The 16,195-nt window shown below is 35.6% G+C and overlaps 1 protein-coding gene across 1 annotated transcript in view; it reads left to right on the top strand.

Annotated features, from left to right (window-relative positions):
- The window catches only part of LOC121417388 (transient receptor potential cation channel subfamily A member 1 homolog), a 102,756-nt gene that overhangs the window by 56,089 nt on the left and 30,472 nt on the right, over positions 1 to 16,195 (top strand). Inside the window, exon 16 of the mRNA XM_041611078.1 lies at positions 4,649 to 4,783. Coding sequence (XP_041467012.1) covers positions 4,649 to 4,783 — 135 coding nt within the window. The remainder of the gene's footprint in view (positions 1 to 4,648; positions 4,784 to 16,195) is intronic.

The raw sequence follows: 16,195 nt of genomic DNA, 5'->3' as shown, positions 1-16,195 counted from the left end.
CACAACTCCTCAAATTCGCCAACCGTCATAAAAAAATGCTATTTGACCTAAAAATATTTGCATGTAATCAATAGAATAACAAACGAGCACTCCTCTTAACCACAACTAGACCATGCTTTTTTGGCTGTTATGTGGGCCGGGGGGGGGGTGCCCGGGAGGCCACTTACATTGATGAGTGTATACTACGCGCGACCAAAAAACACATAAAAAGCATGTCTTTTTCACAATAGGACACGTTACGTACGTAACGTGATAAGGGTGTCAAAAACACAAAAATAGTGAAAAAAGGGTATCTATTTCGCTAGGAAAATTACGAGTTTAGGGTAAAATTTGCGGGGATGATAAAACGAAAATAAAATGTTTTATAAAGGATGTCCTTTTTGCCCCAACACTTCATGTTTAGAGTCCGATTTGCGTGAGGTGTAGAAAGTGGGGTCGTACTAAACCAAATAAGGTAAAACAGACGATCGAAGGACCAATAACAATAAAACATTCCTGTACTTTTTTAGGGGCCCATTTCAGGGAATATTTGCCAAGAGTATCATTTTGTTTCAATACTTGTTAAGGGTAGGGTTTCACACGCCAATACTTGTAAAGGGGTGCATTTTCAGAATATGGAAATTACGTGTTTAGGGTGCTTTTCGAGACCCCATGGTCGCGTATGGTATCCACTTGTGAATGGAAGTGCCCCCCCCCCCTCTCGCCGATCACGCGAGCGCCGCAAAAATTTGCGCGCTAGTAGTGTACGATGTTAACTACAAGGATGTATGGTAATAATTTCCAAAACAATGATTTTATTTTATATGAAATAATTTATGCATAAATCATATTTTTTGCCCTAATTCACTACATAAAGCTCCCAGAATGCTAATTTTTGGTAAAAATATTCCTTGTAGCATTCTTAACAATCGCAATTGAAAAAAAACTTCGGTTTGGAAATCTATTTCTATGTATTTCAATGTTTTAGGAATTTCTTTGTCTTTCAACCTTTTTTTTCACCAGATTTATAGCACAACCTTTTTGTAGCATAATTATGCTGAAATCAGTTGATTTCAGCTGTTTAGAGTAAAAATCGTAGCTTTATGAATAAGATGAGAAAACTCAATTTGCATTGACTTTGTGGACGAAATCACGTTTTGGAACAATTTTTTGTCAGACATACACTTACGAAATGTTTCCTAATTTCGGAACAACGTACCTGGGCATCGTAAATTTGAGAGTGGCGGGGTCAAAATATCTCGCGCGGCGGAATGATCGCAGAAAATGTTGGGGGAAGATTGATTTAACCCCCCATCCCCCTGTTTAGGGTTAAGAAGGGGAAGTAGTTGTTTATTAGCACCTTTTTCATATACTTGCTCAAAAAACCTAAAATACTGTATGTAAATGTCAATGTAAGGCTGCCAATATAAAGTTTGAAGGCAAGGTTCATCCTGACATTGCATATAAGTTGGTGAAAATCCACCAAAGAATGAAAGAGTTATGAAGTTTTAAAGTTTTAAATTTTCGACTTCACATGCGAGCAGCTCCCCATATTTCATGCGATATAAATTCTATACAAGTGCTTTTTCGAGGGAAATTGGAAAATGATTTTACCTGTGGATTCAATGTTATCAGAAACATGATTTCACACAAGCTTCTGATGAAAACCCATTTAATTTTCATGAAAACCATAAAAAAAAGCATTTTATCGAATTTATATTACATGATTGACATATTGGGAGCTGCTCGCATGTCACGTCACAAATTTAAAACTTTGAAGCCTTATAACTCTGTTATTCTTTGATTTTCGCCAAACTTTCATTTATCAATTTCTCTCATGGTTCTCCTTTTATTAAAACCAACTTGATGTCAAGGTGAAATTAGGGTGCCACTGTGCAATCACTCCAAAGTATGGAACGCGCCATTGTCAATGCCTGTTCATCTTCTTTTTCTTCATGCTCCTTCCTACATAAAGTGCAAAACAGAATCGAAGGGGGTAGAAGACCAATCACACAGACATCAAGTTGGATAATCTGTATTATACCTTACATACTAAGAGCAGGGTTGATAGGTAATACAGGAATGGGAAATACTAGGTGGTAAATGATATTTAGAAAATCATGACAAGGGTTCACAAAACATGACAATTACATCATTCTACAAAAAAAAATCTCCAATACAATGGCATTTTGGCTATATCACTGAAATTAAAGATCTAAATTGTTCTATTCTTTTTTGGGCCACCCTGTATAATGAAATGGGCAAGTGAATTTGGTCAACTTACGATTTTCAGCGTGGGAAATCATGCTGCTAAGATTTTTCTTAATTGTGGTATTGATAGCAAATATCTTTAAAGGGATGGTCTGAGCAGAAAATATTCATGTCTTAATGCATAGAGTAGAATTCACTGAACAAAATGCCGAAAATTTCATCAAAATCGGATATCAAATAGTAAAGTTATTGAAGTGTAAACTTTAGCAATACTTTGTGAAAACAGTCGTCATGAATATTCATTTGGTGGGCTGAGGATGTCACATCTGCACTTTCCATTTTCTTATGTTATTACATAAAATCATATTTTGTTCATTATTTCATACTTGTGTGAATAATATGTCTCCCTTATAGTGAAATAAGTTGCAGCAATCAATATCTAATGCACTAAATGAGATATCAATCCAATTATTCTAGTTCTTGCAGGAAAAAAAATTGAATAAACCTATTTTCATATAATAAAATACAAAAGAACAAGTGGAGATGTGACATCATTAGCCCACTTAATGAATATACATGACAACTATTTTCACAAAATATTGCTAAACTTTAAAATTCAATAACATTGTTATCCAATTTAATGAAATTTTGGGCAGTTTGCTCAGTGAATTCTACTCTTTGTATTAAGATATAAATATTTTCAGCCCGGACCATCGTTTTAAGAAGGACTTATATTGCCCCCCCCCCTCCCCACAAATTAAAAAAAATAACATGAATTGGCGTTAATCACATTACATTATTGAGGCAAAACCATAGGAGGTATTTTGATGAGTTTGGAGAACTGCATTTAAGGAGATTTCAAGTCTTCGCAAGATGTGCAGATTTGCATAGACATGCAACAACCATGACATACATGCAGAATAGGTATTCACTAAGTCATTGTATGAACTTATTCATTTATTCTGTTGTTATGGTTTGCACTACAGAATCGAGATGCTTCATTTAGTATCAGGATTATTAGATAGAACAAATACAGTCAGATAGCTGCCCTAAACAGATTTCAATGTTGGGGTCAAAATTTTACTTGCCCACATTATTATTTTTTTTTACCTTTTTGGGTAAGCAACTTAGCACTTTGATATTTCACTTGCCTTGGTCAAGTGAGCATGTGCTAGAGTCAGCCTAAGTGCTCTCTAAGATTGCCAACAGTAACGTTCTAATATTTTTCAGGATAATCAGAGCTTTAACCTAAATTGGCCAAAAAATGAATAAATAAAAACTTCGAAAAAGTAAGATGATAATCAATACTTACTAATTGGAGATTGATGAAAGATTCAAGACTTTGAAGTACGGCACATTTGCCTCTCTCCCCTTGCGTTCTGCTGATCAAAATCACAGGAAGTACACTGAAAGCCAAATTTTCTTCAATGTTGACCTGTATAAATGAAAATACGGTTTGAGCAAAGAAGTGACCGGTGAAGGAAGGGAAAACAAAATAAAAATGGGAGCAAAGAAAATAGGAAAGATAGATGAAGGTGAGGAGGAAATTTCAGCATTTTCAAACTAAATGTGTTTGCCTGTAAGTGGGATTCGATCTTACAAGTGGAATGGGTACAAGTACATAATTCAGAAATTATAAGGATTGAAGGTACTAAAAGGATTCACCAAGGTAATTTCAGCAAAGGTACAAACTAAGTCCAATCCCATATCTAATAAGCTTATTGAATGAATCCTAGATAAAGAAGACAATATGTTATGATCTGTATTATGACCTCTTCCTAAGTTTTTTTTATTTTCATATCTCCTCTCCCCCCCTCTCTCTCTTTCTTCCTTTTCTATCTCCCCATCTATCTCTTTATCTTTCTCTCTCTCTCTCTCTTTCCCTCCTCCATCATTCTCTCAAATTCTTTCTCTATCTCACCATGCAATGTGACTTATTATTATTATTACTGAATTTGAATAATAAGCGACTATCTGTAATGTTTTAGTAGAACGAAATAAGTATACAAAACTCTGTGTATATAAAACTTTATTCTAATTATTTACCCATTGTTACCCACTTCCATCTCCCCTATTACTCTGAATACGTCACTAATTCAAAATCTCGATATCCTCAAGTCAAATTTATCCAATCCAATTCACTTACATCATAAATCCTTCCAATCCGCTTTCTCGTATACATGTACTCTATCTTAAGCAAAATTTGAAACCTCTGCAGTTACTTATATTTGAAAATATTCTGTTGATTCATATTAACCCCCAAAGTATTAATGATAGTAGATTTTTTTATGCTTTGTGTATTTTTATAATTCTATTTTGATAGAGTTATGTTTAATGCTGTTTTTTATGTAAAAGTTCTGTTCGAGTCAGCTCTTGCTGCGAACAGTCTTTGAAATACCATTATTATTACATATGAATCACCCATTAATATACAACAAAATCGTTTTATATTCAAAAGGCTTATTTACCCCTGCCTGTGACCTTAGGCGTGGAACTGGAGGTGACCTTCAAAACTCTGAAGAACATCATCCCTCTTACTTTGACCCATGCTCATCATCACCTTCCACCTTGAGCGAGATGACCCTCATGTTTGGTAAATGTTAAATAAATTTGCATATAACCATGCTTCCCTCCAAGTTTGATTAAAAGCCTTGAGTACAAAGTTATTCAAGTTTTGTCAGTGTTCCCATTTGAAATTCCTGCTACACAATAATGGTGAATAATGCTGTGCACAGTATTCAGCTGGTACGTTGAGAGTCAATTATCTCTCTTTAATGGCTTGTGCAACATAGTAAAAATACAAGGGGTCTGTGTTAGTTCTACATCAGAAATCATTACTCTGAAGTGGTGTATGTTACTGTAGAATATCAGTTGCTTGTTTTGATGAGGTCCATCAACAATTACAATTATGTTGGACAGGATTTGTTGTACGTAAGAACACTGATTTCACTTTAAATTGGAAGCATTGTTATTTTTACACCTGAAGAGGAAATATCATCTTTCGCAGTTTTAATGTCAATTGATGAAGCTTTGTAAAAGTCTTCGCACTGCTACTGTAAGCTTGAATGGAGTATAAGAGTAAAACTTACTCTGCGACATTTTCTGGTCCACTCCGGCCCCTAGGATCTTTCTATATCCTGGATTAATCTTCACAACTTTGGCCACATTGTAAAAAGGGCACCAGGAGCTGCATCTTCAATCGTTAAATCAAAGTCTTGATCAATCTGAAAATGAAATAAGTATTTATAAACTGTATCACACATAATACAATTACCAGCATACAATGTTTTCATACATCACATTGTCATTAAAGTCATGTTAAATATTGCTCATTGAATAAAAAAAAAATTAAAACTCATTAGTCTTTGTACCAAATACCCTAGGTCACATGCACACACTGCACAAATCAAGTAAAGTGTAGTGAGCTTTGACATTGACCTTTCTATTTCTAACCATTTATCACATTCCTTTAAATATTGATCACTATTGGAGTAATTAACCACTGGAGAAACAATACTTAGTATTTGCAAAACTGTACATGTATGCATTGAACTACAGGCATGCATGTACATTACATATGTGCAGGTATAATACTTGACTGACATCAACTACGGTATGCTTTCCAAACTGTAACTATAACTTCATGGCTGCGCAATCGATGGGAATTCCTCACCTTGTCACGAACCACTTAACAGCTAATAAAAGTTAATCCCAACTTATACTCAATAGAAAGTTCTGATTGGCCAATACACATTGATTGCCAAATGTTGCAGATTACAAAAAAAAGAGAATGAAAAAAACCCTAAACCAGGGGGATAGGTGGGGAAATTAATATCCCCCCAAGGCCCAAGATTGGTATTCATGGAAAGAAGACACATCCCAACTTAATCTTTCAAATCGGTCTCCAGAACAACTTTTCCACCAATCATAGAATTATGACAACTAAGATGAAAATGAATTTTTAACGCCATCGTCGCCGGGGCAGAACAAGTGATCCTATAATCTTGCACTGTATTCTCAAGCAAGAAAGAGAATAATTTTGGAAATTCATAACCATCCAAAAAATGCTTTGTTCAACTTCGAACAATTAAATCTAAAATGATTTTTTTTCATAATAATAACAATAATAATAATAATAATAATGGGTATTTAGAACCGCTAAAAACAAAAAAAGGTACCATAGCGCGTACAAAATGCGAATCCACTGCACTATTGTAGTAATCAAGTTATTTTACCATTCCCAAAAGCTGTAGATACTTGTCAAGAATTTCCGCTGTGCTTAGTCGCGGGTTTCCTCTAGTCACTCATATTTCGGTACCAAGGTTCGTCACATTAACAATAATGTTGTTAGGTGATGAGTTATGTTGCATCCAGTAGGTGTATTCTTCGTGCTCATCTTCTGCAACATTAAACGGTGATAAACATGAATAAAAGATCAAGAATAACAATATCCATTATTACACAAGTTATCTGACTATTCCTAAGAGAACTGATGGAGTAAGTGGATAAATTGTACACATTCGCAATAAAAAAATTCCCTTGTGCAGTGTGGCATTTACATGAAGTCAACCTAATTCCTGTATCTCAGATTCAAAATTAGTTTCTGATCATTCACAAACTGTACATACATCTGCAATAACTCGTAGCAAGAACCCCCCTCTTGAAGCTACAATGTAACGTTTAGATCTGTTACTATTTGCATGTAGGCCTGTCCTCTCTAGGCCTAGGCTATAGACTAGGCTGGCCTATAATAAAGGACTATTGGCCTAGCTAGGCTGGGATTTAGATGTAGGTTTGGACCTAAAGGGATGGTCACACCGCGCGAGCGTTGTTGGAGCGGTCATGGAGCGGTAGGGAGAGGGGGTCGAATTTCACTCAAAAAATTTGGGAAATAAACAAAAACAAAAATCGAAAACAAAATAAAAACAATCGAAATCGAAAATGGTGAACGGGAGTGAGCGGTGATGATTTTTTTTCTTTCCTCTCCACGACCGCTCCAACAACGCTCGGGCGGTGTGACCATGCCTTAAACCTAGATTTTAATGGGGTTTAACATACACATATGTAGATGTACAAAATTGAATTAAGTTGACTAGACCTAGATCTAGCCAGGCCTAGGCTACATAATGCGCTTTAGACCGGCCTGGTCCAAGCTTGTACCGGACCCGGTACCTTGCGCATATCGCATCCGCATGCGATGTTTTGAAATCAGCAGCGAATTATTTATATGTGAGGAAATTCATCATAGTTCATGTTGGCTCTAATTTAAATCACCAATTTTGAGACTGATAGAAGCATGAAAAGAAGTGAAACTTTGTGCAAAGTAAGAATACATGTATAAGTTTTGATTATTTTTAAAGATCGTGATGTTGCATGAATTTTATACCCCGCCCATCATAAAATCCCACCTTTTGTCACTCAGAATATCAGATCGTGTTCACGGTCTCGAAGTTCGGGTAGGTGGAGCGTAGTGTAGTGGTAATGAAGTGGTGAGGAGCCTGCACGAACTTCGCTCGAGGTACCATGTACTGTGTTTACACTTAATCAGCATTTGGTTCAGAACCAAAAGCCGATGCAGAATCGGCTTTTGGTTTGTGTCTACATGTTGTTACAGCTCGCGGTTGAGAACCACGAGCAGATTCAAATGCCCATTAAGCGTAAACACGGTAATAGTCTGCGCACACGCGTATCTGCGCAATTCTAGTAAAAGAAAATACGCAACAAACACAAACTTTTAATGCATAGACAGATATTTATTGCAAAATCTGACTCACAATGGCGGAAAAATAATGAAATTTTGGCATTTCTTGTGACTTTCTCATCAAAATCTCCGAATCACGTGCAAAGTGAATGGGTGCACAGACATGGGGAACCATTTTTTTTCCAATCTCAAAATGACTGCCCGAGGTTTTTCCAAGAAAATGATATATTTCTTTTACATTTTATGAGATATTTGGTATAATAACTCATAATGATTTGAGGAACATTATCAACTATAAGATTTTGTGAAATAAATAGAAATTCATATTAAATCTTAACTCAGATCGTGACGTTAGGTGCGCAGACTTGGCGACCACCATCATATAGAGTTACACATGCACATGCACACAATATAAGCACTGCAACAACGGTAACAATGCATTGGCAATTGATATCATTCATGAACATTCACTCGAAATCAATCACTAAATTTACCTCAAAAGATTGGAAATAAATGTGGGAAGTCCCAATCCTGAAGCAGGTTTGTCACACCCAAATCTTCCATTTTCTAAAAGGGAGATTAAACACGATTTTTCCAGTGCACTGCAGCATTCTTCGAGTCGATCAGACTCAACGCCATCTTCCGACCACTGCGCACGCGTACGCATGCGCTTTACGTCATGTGCCGATCTCGTACAACTCTTGTACAATTCTTGTACAACCCTTTTGTCTACGGACCTTAAACAGGTCCATTCGCCGTGTTTTATACAAATATTTATCAAAGCTTGAACATGTGCTGTTCAAAAAATTATACAGCACATCTTATACAGCGATATTTTGTGCAGCGTTTTTATTGTGTATCAATAAATATATTGATATATTTTCTGTCTGTCCATCTGTGTATATATAATATCATAATCACCGTTATCATCATCTGATTTGTCATCGATCATTATTATCATCATCCTCATCATCATCGTAATTTATCAGACTTGATATGAATATGAAATTTACACCATTGTACAAATCTTCCCAAGTGGGCAAGTTCTTGTTTGGAGATGATCTTGCTAAGCAAGTGAAAGACCTGAGTGAGCAACAAAAGGCAGCTGTAGGGATGATCAGAGGCCAAATGAAGGACAAGCAATTCAAGACTCACTCATATCACCCATATGCCAGGAATAAAACCAGTACTCGTGAATCTGGATGGGCTCAGTCAGCCCAACATGATTTGTGGTCAGGCGACCCAGAGGGTCCCTTGTTAGGGCAGCCCTAGTGGAAACGACGCAAGAACAAGGGTCAAGACCAGTGGCAGAACCCAGGCTTGCAGAGCAGAATGCCCCCCAAAGCAGGGTGCACCTTGGAAAAAAAAACAAAGTAAATACTTCTGCTGAAGAGGTGAGTTTACCTAATGATTATTTAAAGTTTCCTATTGGTGGCCGATAAGTAAACAAACCATCTCCCGATGGATACGAGTTACTCTAGCTGCAGCTGGGGTAGACACTGATATCTGCAAGGTGCACTCCATGAGGGCTGCGTCGGTGTCAGCAGCTGAGTGGTCAGAAGTTCACATCGCTGCTATTCTCAGACAGGCTGGATGGTCTAGTGAGAAAACTTTTCAACAATCCTACCATAAGGCTTTTGATCAGAAAAGTGACTTCTCAGCCTCCTTGTTAGGCAGTACCTCATCCTCGGTTGCATAGAGGTATTATGTTTGTTCACACCAGGGTTGTGACTTGGTGTAATTTTGGTATTAAATATGCCTCCTGAGCTTTGAAATCTCGGGTAATTTCTCCAGGAGAATTACGAAATAAAATAGAAGGATTAAATGAGAACAAAGTTTGAAATTTAATATTTATTTTATGAGTAATTCGGAGGGAGAGATTACAGGCCCCCACTCCCTCCCATTACTCTAGGGCGATATTAGCTCTAACTTGTTCTCATCTTAGTTTAATCTTTCTAGCTTTTTTATCAGGAGTCATATTTGATGCTTTGAATGATGACTGCGCATGCGCGGGCGGGATCTCCTGTTATCTCTCCCTCCGAATTACTCAGAAAATAAACATTAAATTTCAAAGTTTGTTCCCATTTAATCTTTCTATTTTTCAATAAATAGGCAAAAATGCAATAGGGATGCGATGATTTCAACAGCACCTTGAAGGGGGTAGGCTTTCCTTTTCAAGCACGTCTTTATGTGTAGCTGATAAGGCAAAACCTATTCTTTCCTCTTTAACTAGTTTCAAAGGAGTAAAAGTGGCAAATATGTATATCAGAACCGCCTTTTGCCTCAATGGGGGCTCCAAAATGGTGAATATTTCATTAAATAGGCAATAATGCAATAGGGATGCGATGATTTCAACAACACCCTGAAGGGGGTAGGCTTTCCTTTTCAAGCACGTCTTTATGTGTAGCTGATAAGGCAAAACCTATTCTTTCCTCTTTAACTAGTTTCAAAGGCGTAAAAGTGGCAAATATGTATATCAGAACCGCCTTTTGCCTCAATGGGGGCTCCAAAATGGTGATTTTTTCATTAAAAAAAGGCAATAATGCATAGAGCGGGTGATTTTAACAGCCCCCTGAAAGAGAAAGGCTTTCCTCTGCCAACACGTCTGTATATGTAGCTGATAAGGCATAACCTATTCTTCCTCTTTAACTAGTTTCAAGGGAGTAAAGTGGCACGACTGTATATCGGAACCGCCTTTTGCCTCAATGGGGGCTCCAAATTGGTGATTATATAAAACATGATAGAGGACTCTATGGAATAGAAACAACTTATTTCAATGTTGGTCTTAAATCGTCACTAATTTTTTCAAATTTTGGGACTTCACAGCCATCAAGTTTAAATTATTTCATCAGCATTGTGACAGCCGTGACTTTCAGATCAGATATGGATCCTCCACAGGGTAAAAGGCCTCAAAGACAAGCTGCTACAAAGCAAAAAACGTATGTACAATCTACTCGTAAGGGCCAATCCGTTTCCACACGTAACAGCCCGCCAATTTCAAACTCTAACATGTCTAACACACGGCCTACAAGCCCGGTGAGAAGTGCAGCCTCCGCCTCAACCCCAGAAAAAGTGACGCAGAATTACAGGAAGATGACGTCATCACCATGGCGCGTGGCGCCATTTCTGGGACCGATCAGCCTTCTACTTTGCACACTTCCCATGCCGACGCTGGATTATCTACTACCTTGGATGTTATTTTACGAAAACAACGGCAAGATTCGAAAAGATGATAAAGAATGCAGTGGATAGCTTCGTCGGAAAGTTGCAGCAATTGGAAGATAAGATGGAAGCATCGTTTGAGTTTGAGCGTAAGCGAGTGGATGACATGACGGAAAATCAAAATAGAATGAAGAGCAAAATGGAAACCATGGAAAAGGAAATCGGTGAGCTCCGCTTAGAAGTCCAGCGCAATAAAGTAGCAGTAAATAAGAGTGAAAGATTCTCCAGGAGAAATAATATTAAAATAATTGGCATCCCAGAAGCACCTCAAGGGGAACGCGAAGATCCCGTCACCATGGTCGATTCTTCACTCCAAATTTAAGGTGAAAACGAAATTAGAAAGAGCCCATCGTGATGGTAAGAAGGTTGATGGTCGTCCAAGACACATCCTCTTGAAGTTCCTGTCTAACAGAGAGAAAATAGATGTCATGCGTCGTGCCCGCGAGACCCTGAAAGATGAAACATATTTCATGACAGATGACCTCACACCAACAGATCTGGAAGAGAAAAAGAAATGGATCAAACAAGTTCAAGAACTGTACAGTAAAGGAACAAAACTCAGATTCTACTCTGGTAAATGGCGACAAGCTGGAGGCATCCCCTTCAGTTTTGTGTGAGTAACAATCCGAATAAAGTCAGATGTGATGATGAAATGGTGCAGACAGACATTTTTTTATTTATTTTTTTGTGTTTCATATAAACTTAGCAGTAAACATGTATGACAAATACATTATCACCATTCTTAAACAGTGCGAACTTATGTATTGTGATGCATCGTGCAAAAAGAAAATGAAACATTTGAAATATAATTTCAAGATTAAATGCTTAGAAGTTGTAAATTCAGCTCTAGTGAAAATGATAACTGCACGTCATGCAAAAATGAAAAGGCGTCAATACATGTATAAAAAAAATTGGAGTCACTCATTATGGTATTACTTGAAACAAAATTTACAATGGAAAGATTAGTCAGCCTGTAACGTTGAAACTGAATAATACTTCTGCTAGTGATAACGGTGTGCCATAATACCCGTTCATTGAGGCTTCACTTTTTGTAATATTGTTCGTTTGAAATGTCCATTTTCCCGAGATCTGCTCTTCACCATTTATTACAAACAAGTGGTCTTCCTAGTCATATCTTCAATTATTACTATATACTCTTTATGTATTACCTTAGACCTTTCATATCCCTTAACCTGAAAAAACACACATCAATATATATATGTATGTATATATATATATATATATATATACATATATATATATATATATACATATAGAAGAGTATAAAGTATAGCAAGAAAAATAATGACTTATGTTCCTTAAGAAAGGTAAGACTTTGATACAATAAAGGCAGTCTGTATTCGAGCACGTCAATCAATGATGAATGCAATTATATCATCAGTGATATTTCAATTCACAACCAATATTTTGTGCTAAACGTGTACTACTTCTTTTTATCGTGACTCCAGTACACTGGTGATCTTCATATTACCATGCCAAGCTCTACAACTTTACATGTCAAGTCACTCGAAAACTGTGTCACTATTCAATTAATGTTTCTCTTATTCTGCTCATTGAAGGATCTCATCTCACGATATGTACGTTTATCATGTACTTTAATTTTCTTGATTTTTTTTTCAAGTTGAACTTTGAAAGACGTCGGAATCGTTGTCACAAAAATGCATTTATAGCTGATAAGAAAAAGTATAAAATTGTTCACTGTGATATGTGCTTTGTTTGTTGTCTGATTAAGGTTTCCTTAATTTTTTTTATTGATTTCAGAAGCACTTGTACAAAACAGTTTATTCTGCCTCATTTCGAACGTGCACATTCGAATTTAACGCTAAATATTCCAACATTGATTACGAAGACTTGTTTTGGCGGGTATTAACAAATTTTGAAACTTTGGTTTTATTGCTCAAACAAAAATACAATAAATTTATGTAAGATGGAATACCCTCATTAGGTTTATAAATACTTACATTTAATTCAGGAAAATAGCCTCTTAAAATAGTAAAGAAGTATACCCTGTAAATCAGATCGTCTTCAGATAGGGTTCCATAATGGTACATGACTAATACATCTATGCATGGTAGACACTTTTTCTTCTAGCATAGTGGTAATCAGTATGGATACCACCTATTACGGACAAGATCACAAATCTTTAGTTTTATGTACATTCTGCTAATGTCAGTCCTCATGAAGTCTGCCTAAAAACATATTAATTAAACATTTCATTCTCTCACAGATATGAGCTTATCATTAAAAACACCTTTGCAGTGTATACGGTGTAATTTGTTGGAATTTCCAGATGCCACATTATATATTTGTTTCCTCAGCTATATATATATATATATATATATATATATATATATATTTGTAAAAGTGATAGCAAAAATATTGAATACATTTCAAACAGTACCGCTGGGCAGAAGCTGTACACTTGACTTATTTCGAACAAACAACATTTAGTATACAGTGTACCCACGCGGCATTCTCGTCTTTAAGTAGGCCTACACTCCATTGGGTTGTTATCAAAGTAGAGAACCGAATCTAAAGATGATTCTTGTTCTCGGTGTATGCCCATGTCCATGGTCAGACACACTTATCGTGGATTATGTAATAATTATTAAGGTGAACCCGGAGTGAACCTTTACTATGCATTGCTGCATGTACATTCTCAATGCATTTTTTCATACCTCAACCTTTTTTCTGCATAAGTGTACTAGTTAGAAAAAAGTGTACCATGCACATTCTATGAACCTCACATCTAAACTTTACAGATGTAATTATTCTGTGCAGCAGAAGAACTTTTATGACTAGACATTCATTCAGATCGGCATGATCGGTGCATTACACTATTACTCGTTACCTTTTCCCACGCTTGATCTGAATGCTTTCAAATGAAAACTTTTTACAGTGTCTCATTCTACCTTCGTATGTGATGTCATACTCAATCATTATGTATTTTCACAGATGTAACTTGATGTTTGCAGTAGTTTGAGAATTATTGCTAATCTGACTACATTTTCCGTTTCCCCCGTTTTATTTTTTAAAGATAATTCTTTCTTAATTTTCAACCTTACATTTACACAATGTAATAACCATCATAAATTTCAGTTTCTTACTATGAATTTGCATGATTATTATCTTTGTTTATCATAAAAATCTAAGACACTTAATTATTGCTATTGTGTACATTATAGTCGTACAGGTATACCACGTTTTCTTATTCCATATTAACGGGTATAACCTGCTTATTTTATATATTTGTTTGTAATAGAAGTGAATTGATAACTAGTAAAGTTATATCAAATTTATTATATTTGTCACCATAGATAGATTCGAATAAGGTGAATAGTTTTTGTTACAAATGAAAAACAAAAAGTTATGCATAGCTGCTAAATTCCTTATGTTGAAATATATTTTATGTCCCATGTGTAGGAAATAGACATGTATAATTGAGACCACATTGTACGTGCGTAATGTTAATGGCAAAGTTAGCATATTTTTTTGAAAGATGTTTTCCTTCGTCCTGCACCCCTCTGCACTCCCCATTCCCTTTTTCCCTTATCACTTTCCTGCTTGGTCCATTCTATTATATTATGGTATTTAAATGACCTCACATTTGGATAAAATTGACTCTATTCATAGTCGAAATGATGCAAAAGTTGCAAATATTATACTTCACTGGAATTTATATCAGCCTTTGAATTAAACAGTTAAACGACAATAACGATGGCAATGTTGATGTTAATAATAACTTTAGTTTACTACATTTCAATTCCAGAACAATTATTCTTTTTCAGTCTTTGGTATTTCGGAAACCTGGCTGAAGTCAAATTCTCCAAATATCTATAATTTACCAAATTATCACATGATACACATTGATAGGAGGAAAACAAGAGGAGGAGGGGTGGCAATGTATATTAATTCAAATATCAAATATGAACTTAGAACAGATATTCATTTTAAAGATAAAGAAAGTTTATTCATTGAAATAGATATTAAAGTTGGAAAAAATGTAGTCATAGGAACATTATACAGACCCCCAGGTAGTAATATTAACAACTTTCTTGAAAACTTAGATAGTGAATTGAATAAAATTTCACGAGAAAATAAAAATATTTACATAATGGGCGATTTCAATATTGAATCGTCAAATCACATACAAAGCACGTCACATTTAATCGGAAATCATGATGCCAGTGATAATAACATAGATACATTTTTAAATACATTATTTTCATATGATTTTTTTCCATGTATAAATATACCTACTAGTATAACTCCAATGTCAGCGACAATAATTGATAACATATTTTCCAATTCTTTTAATGATAATAATCATAGAAGAAAATATAGAAAAGAAAATTTAAATACTATTTCGGCCTTGATTGAAGACTTAGAAAGAGAAGAATGTCATGAAATTATGGTTCAGCATGAAGTTAAAAGAGCTTACAAATACTTTATTGACAAACTAACTCATTATTATCATAAAAATATACCACTTGTTCAAAGAAAACAACGCAAAAATGATAAAATAAACCCATGGATCACTCGAGGAATTATACGTTGAATTAAAAAACGCAATAAACTTTATAAATCGTATATTTCTAAACCGTCTGAACAGAGCCTTAAAAAGTATTTTAAAAAATATCACAATACTCTTAACAGTGTAATCCGCTCATCTAAAAAAGATTATTATTCTAAGGAATAAACAGATGCAGAAGGAAATTTAAATGCCACGTGGAAAGTTATACACAAATTGATTAACAAAAGCAAACCATATAGCAACAGCGACAGTCTTAAGATAGACAATGAAGAAATATCTCAACCGGCTGAAATCGCAAAGTCATTCAACCGCTTCTTTACAAACATCGGTCCCAATTTAGCTTACAAGATAGTTAGTGACAATACAAATTTTAAACAATATCTTTCCCAGCCAAATCAAAATACAATGTTTTTTACTCCCACAGACCGACATGAAATGATTGAAATAGTGTAAGCTTTAACATCAAAGAAGTCAACAGGCTATGATGGTATTAGTACAAAACTGTTAAAGCAAACTGTAGCATGCAT

This window comes from Lytechinus variegatus, chromosome 6 (assembly GCF_018143015.1).
Source record: "Lytechinus variegatus isolate NC3 chromosome 6, Lvar_3.0, whole genome shotgun sequence".
Lineage (NCBI taxonomy): Eukaryota > Metazoa > Echinodermata > Echinoidea > Temnopleuroida > Toxopneustidae > Lytechinus > Lytechinus variegatus.
This window is presented reverse-complemented; position numbering and strand designations above follow the sequence as displayed.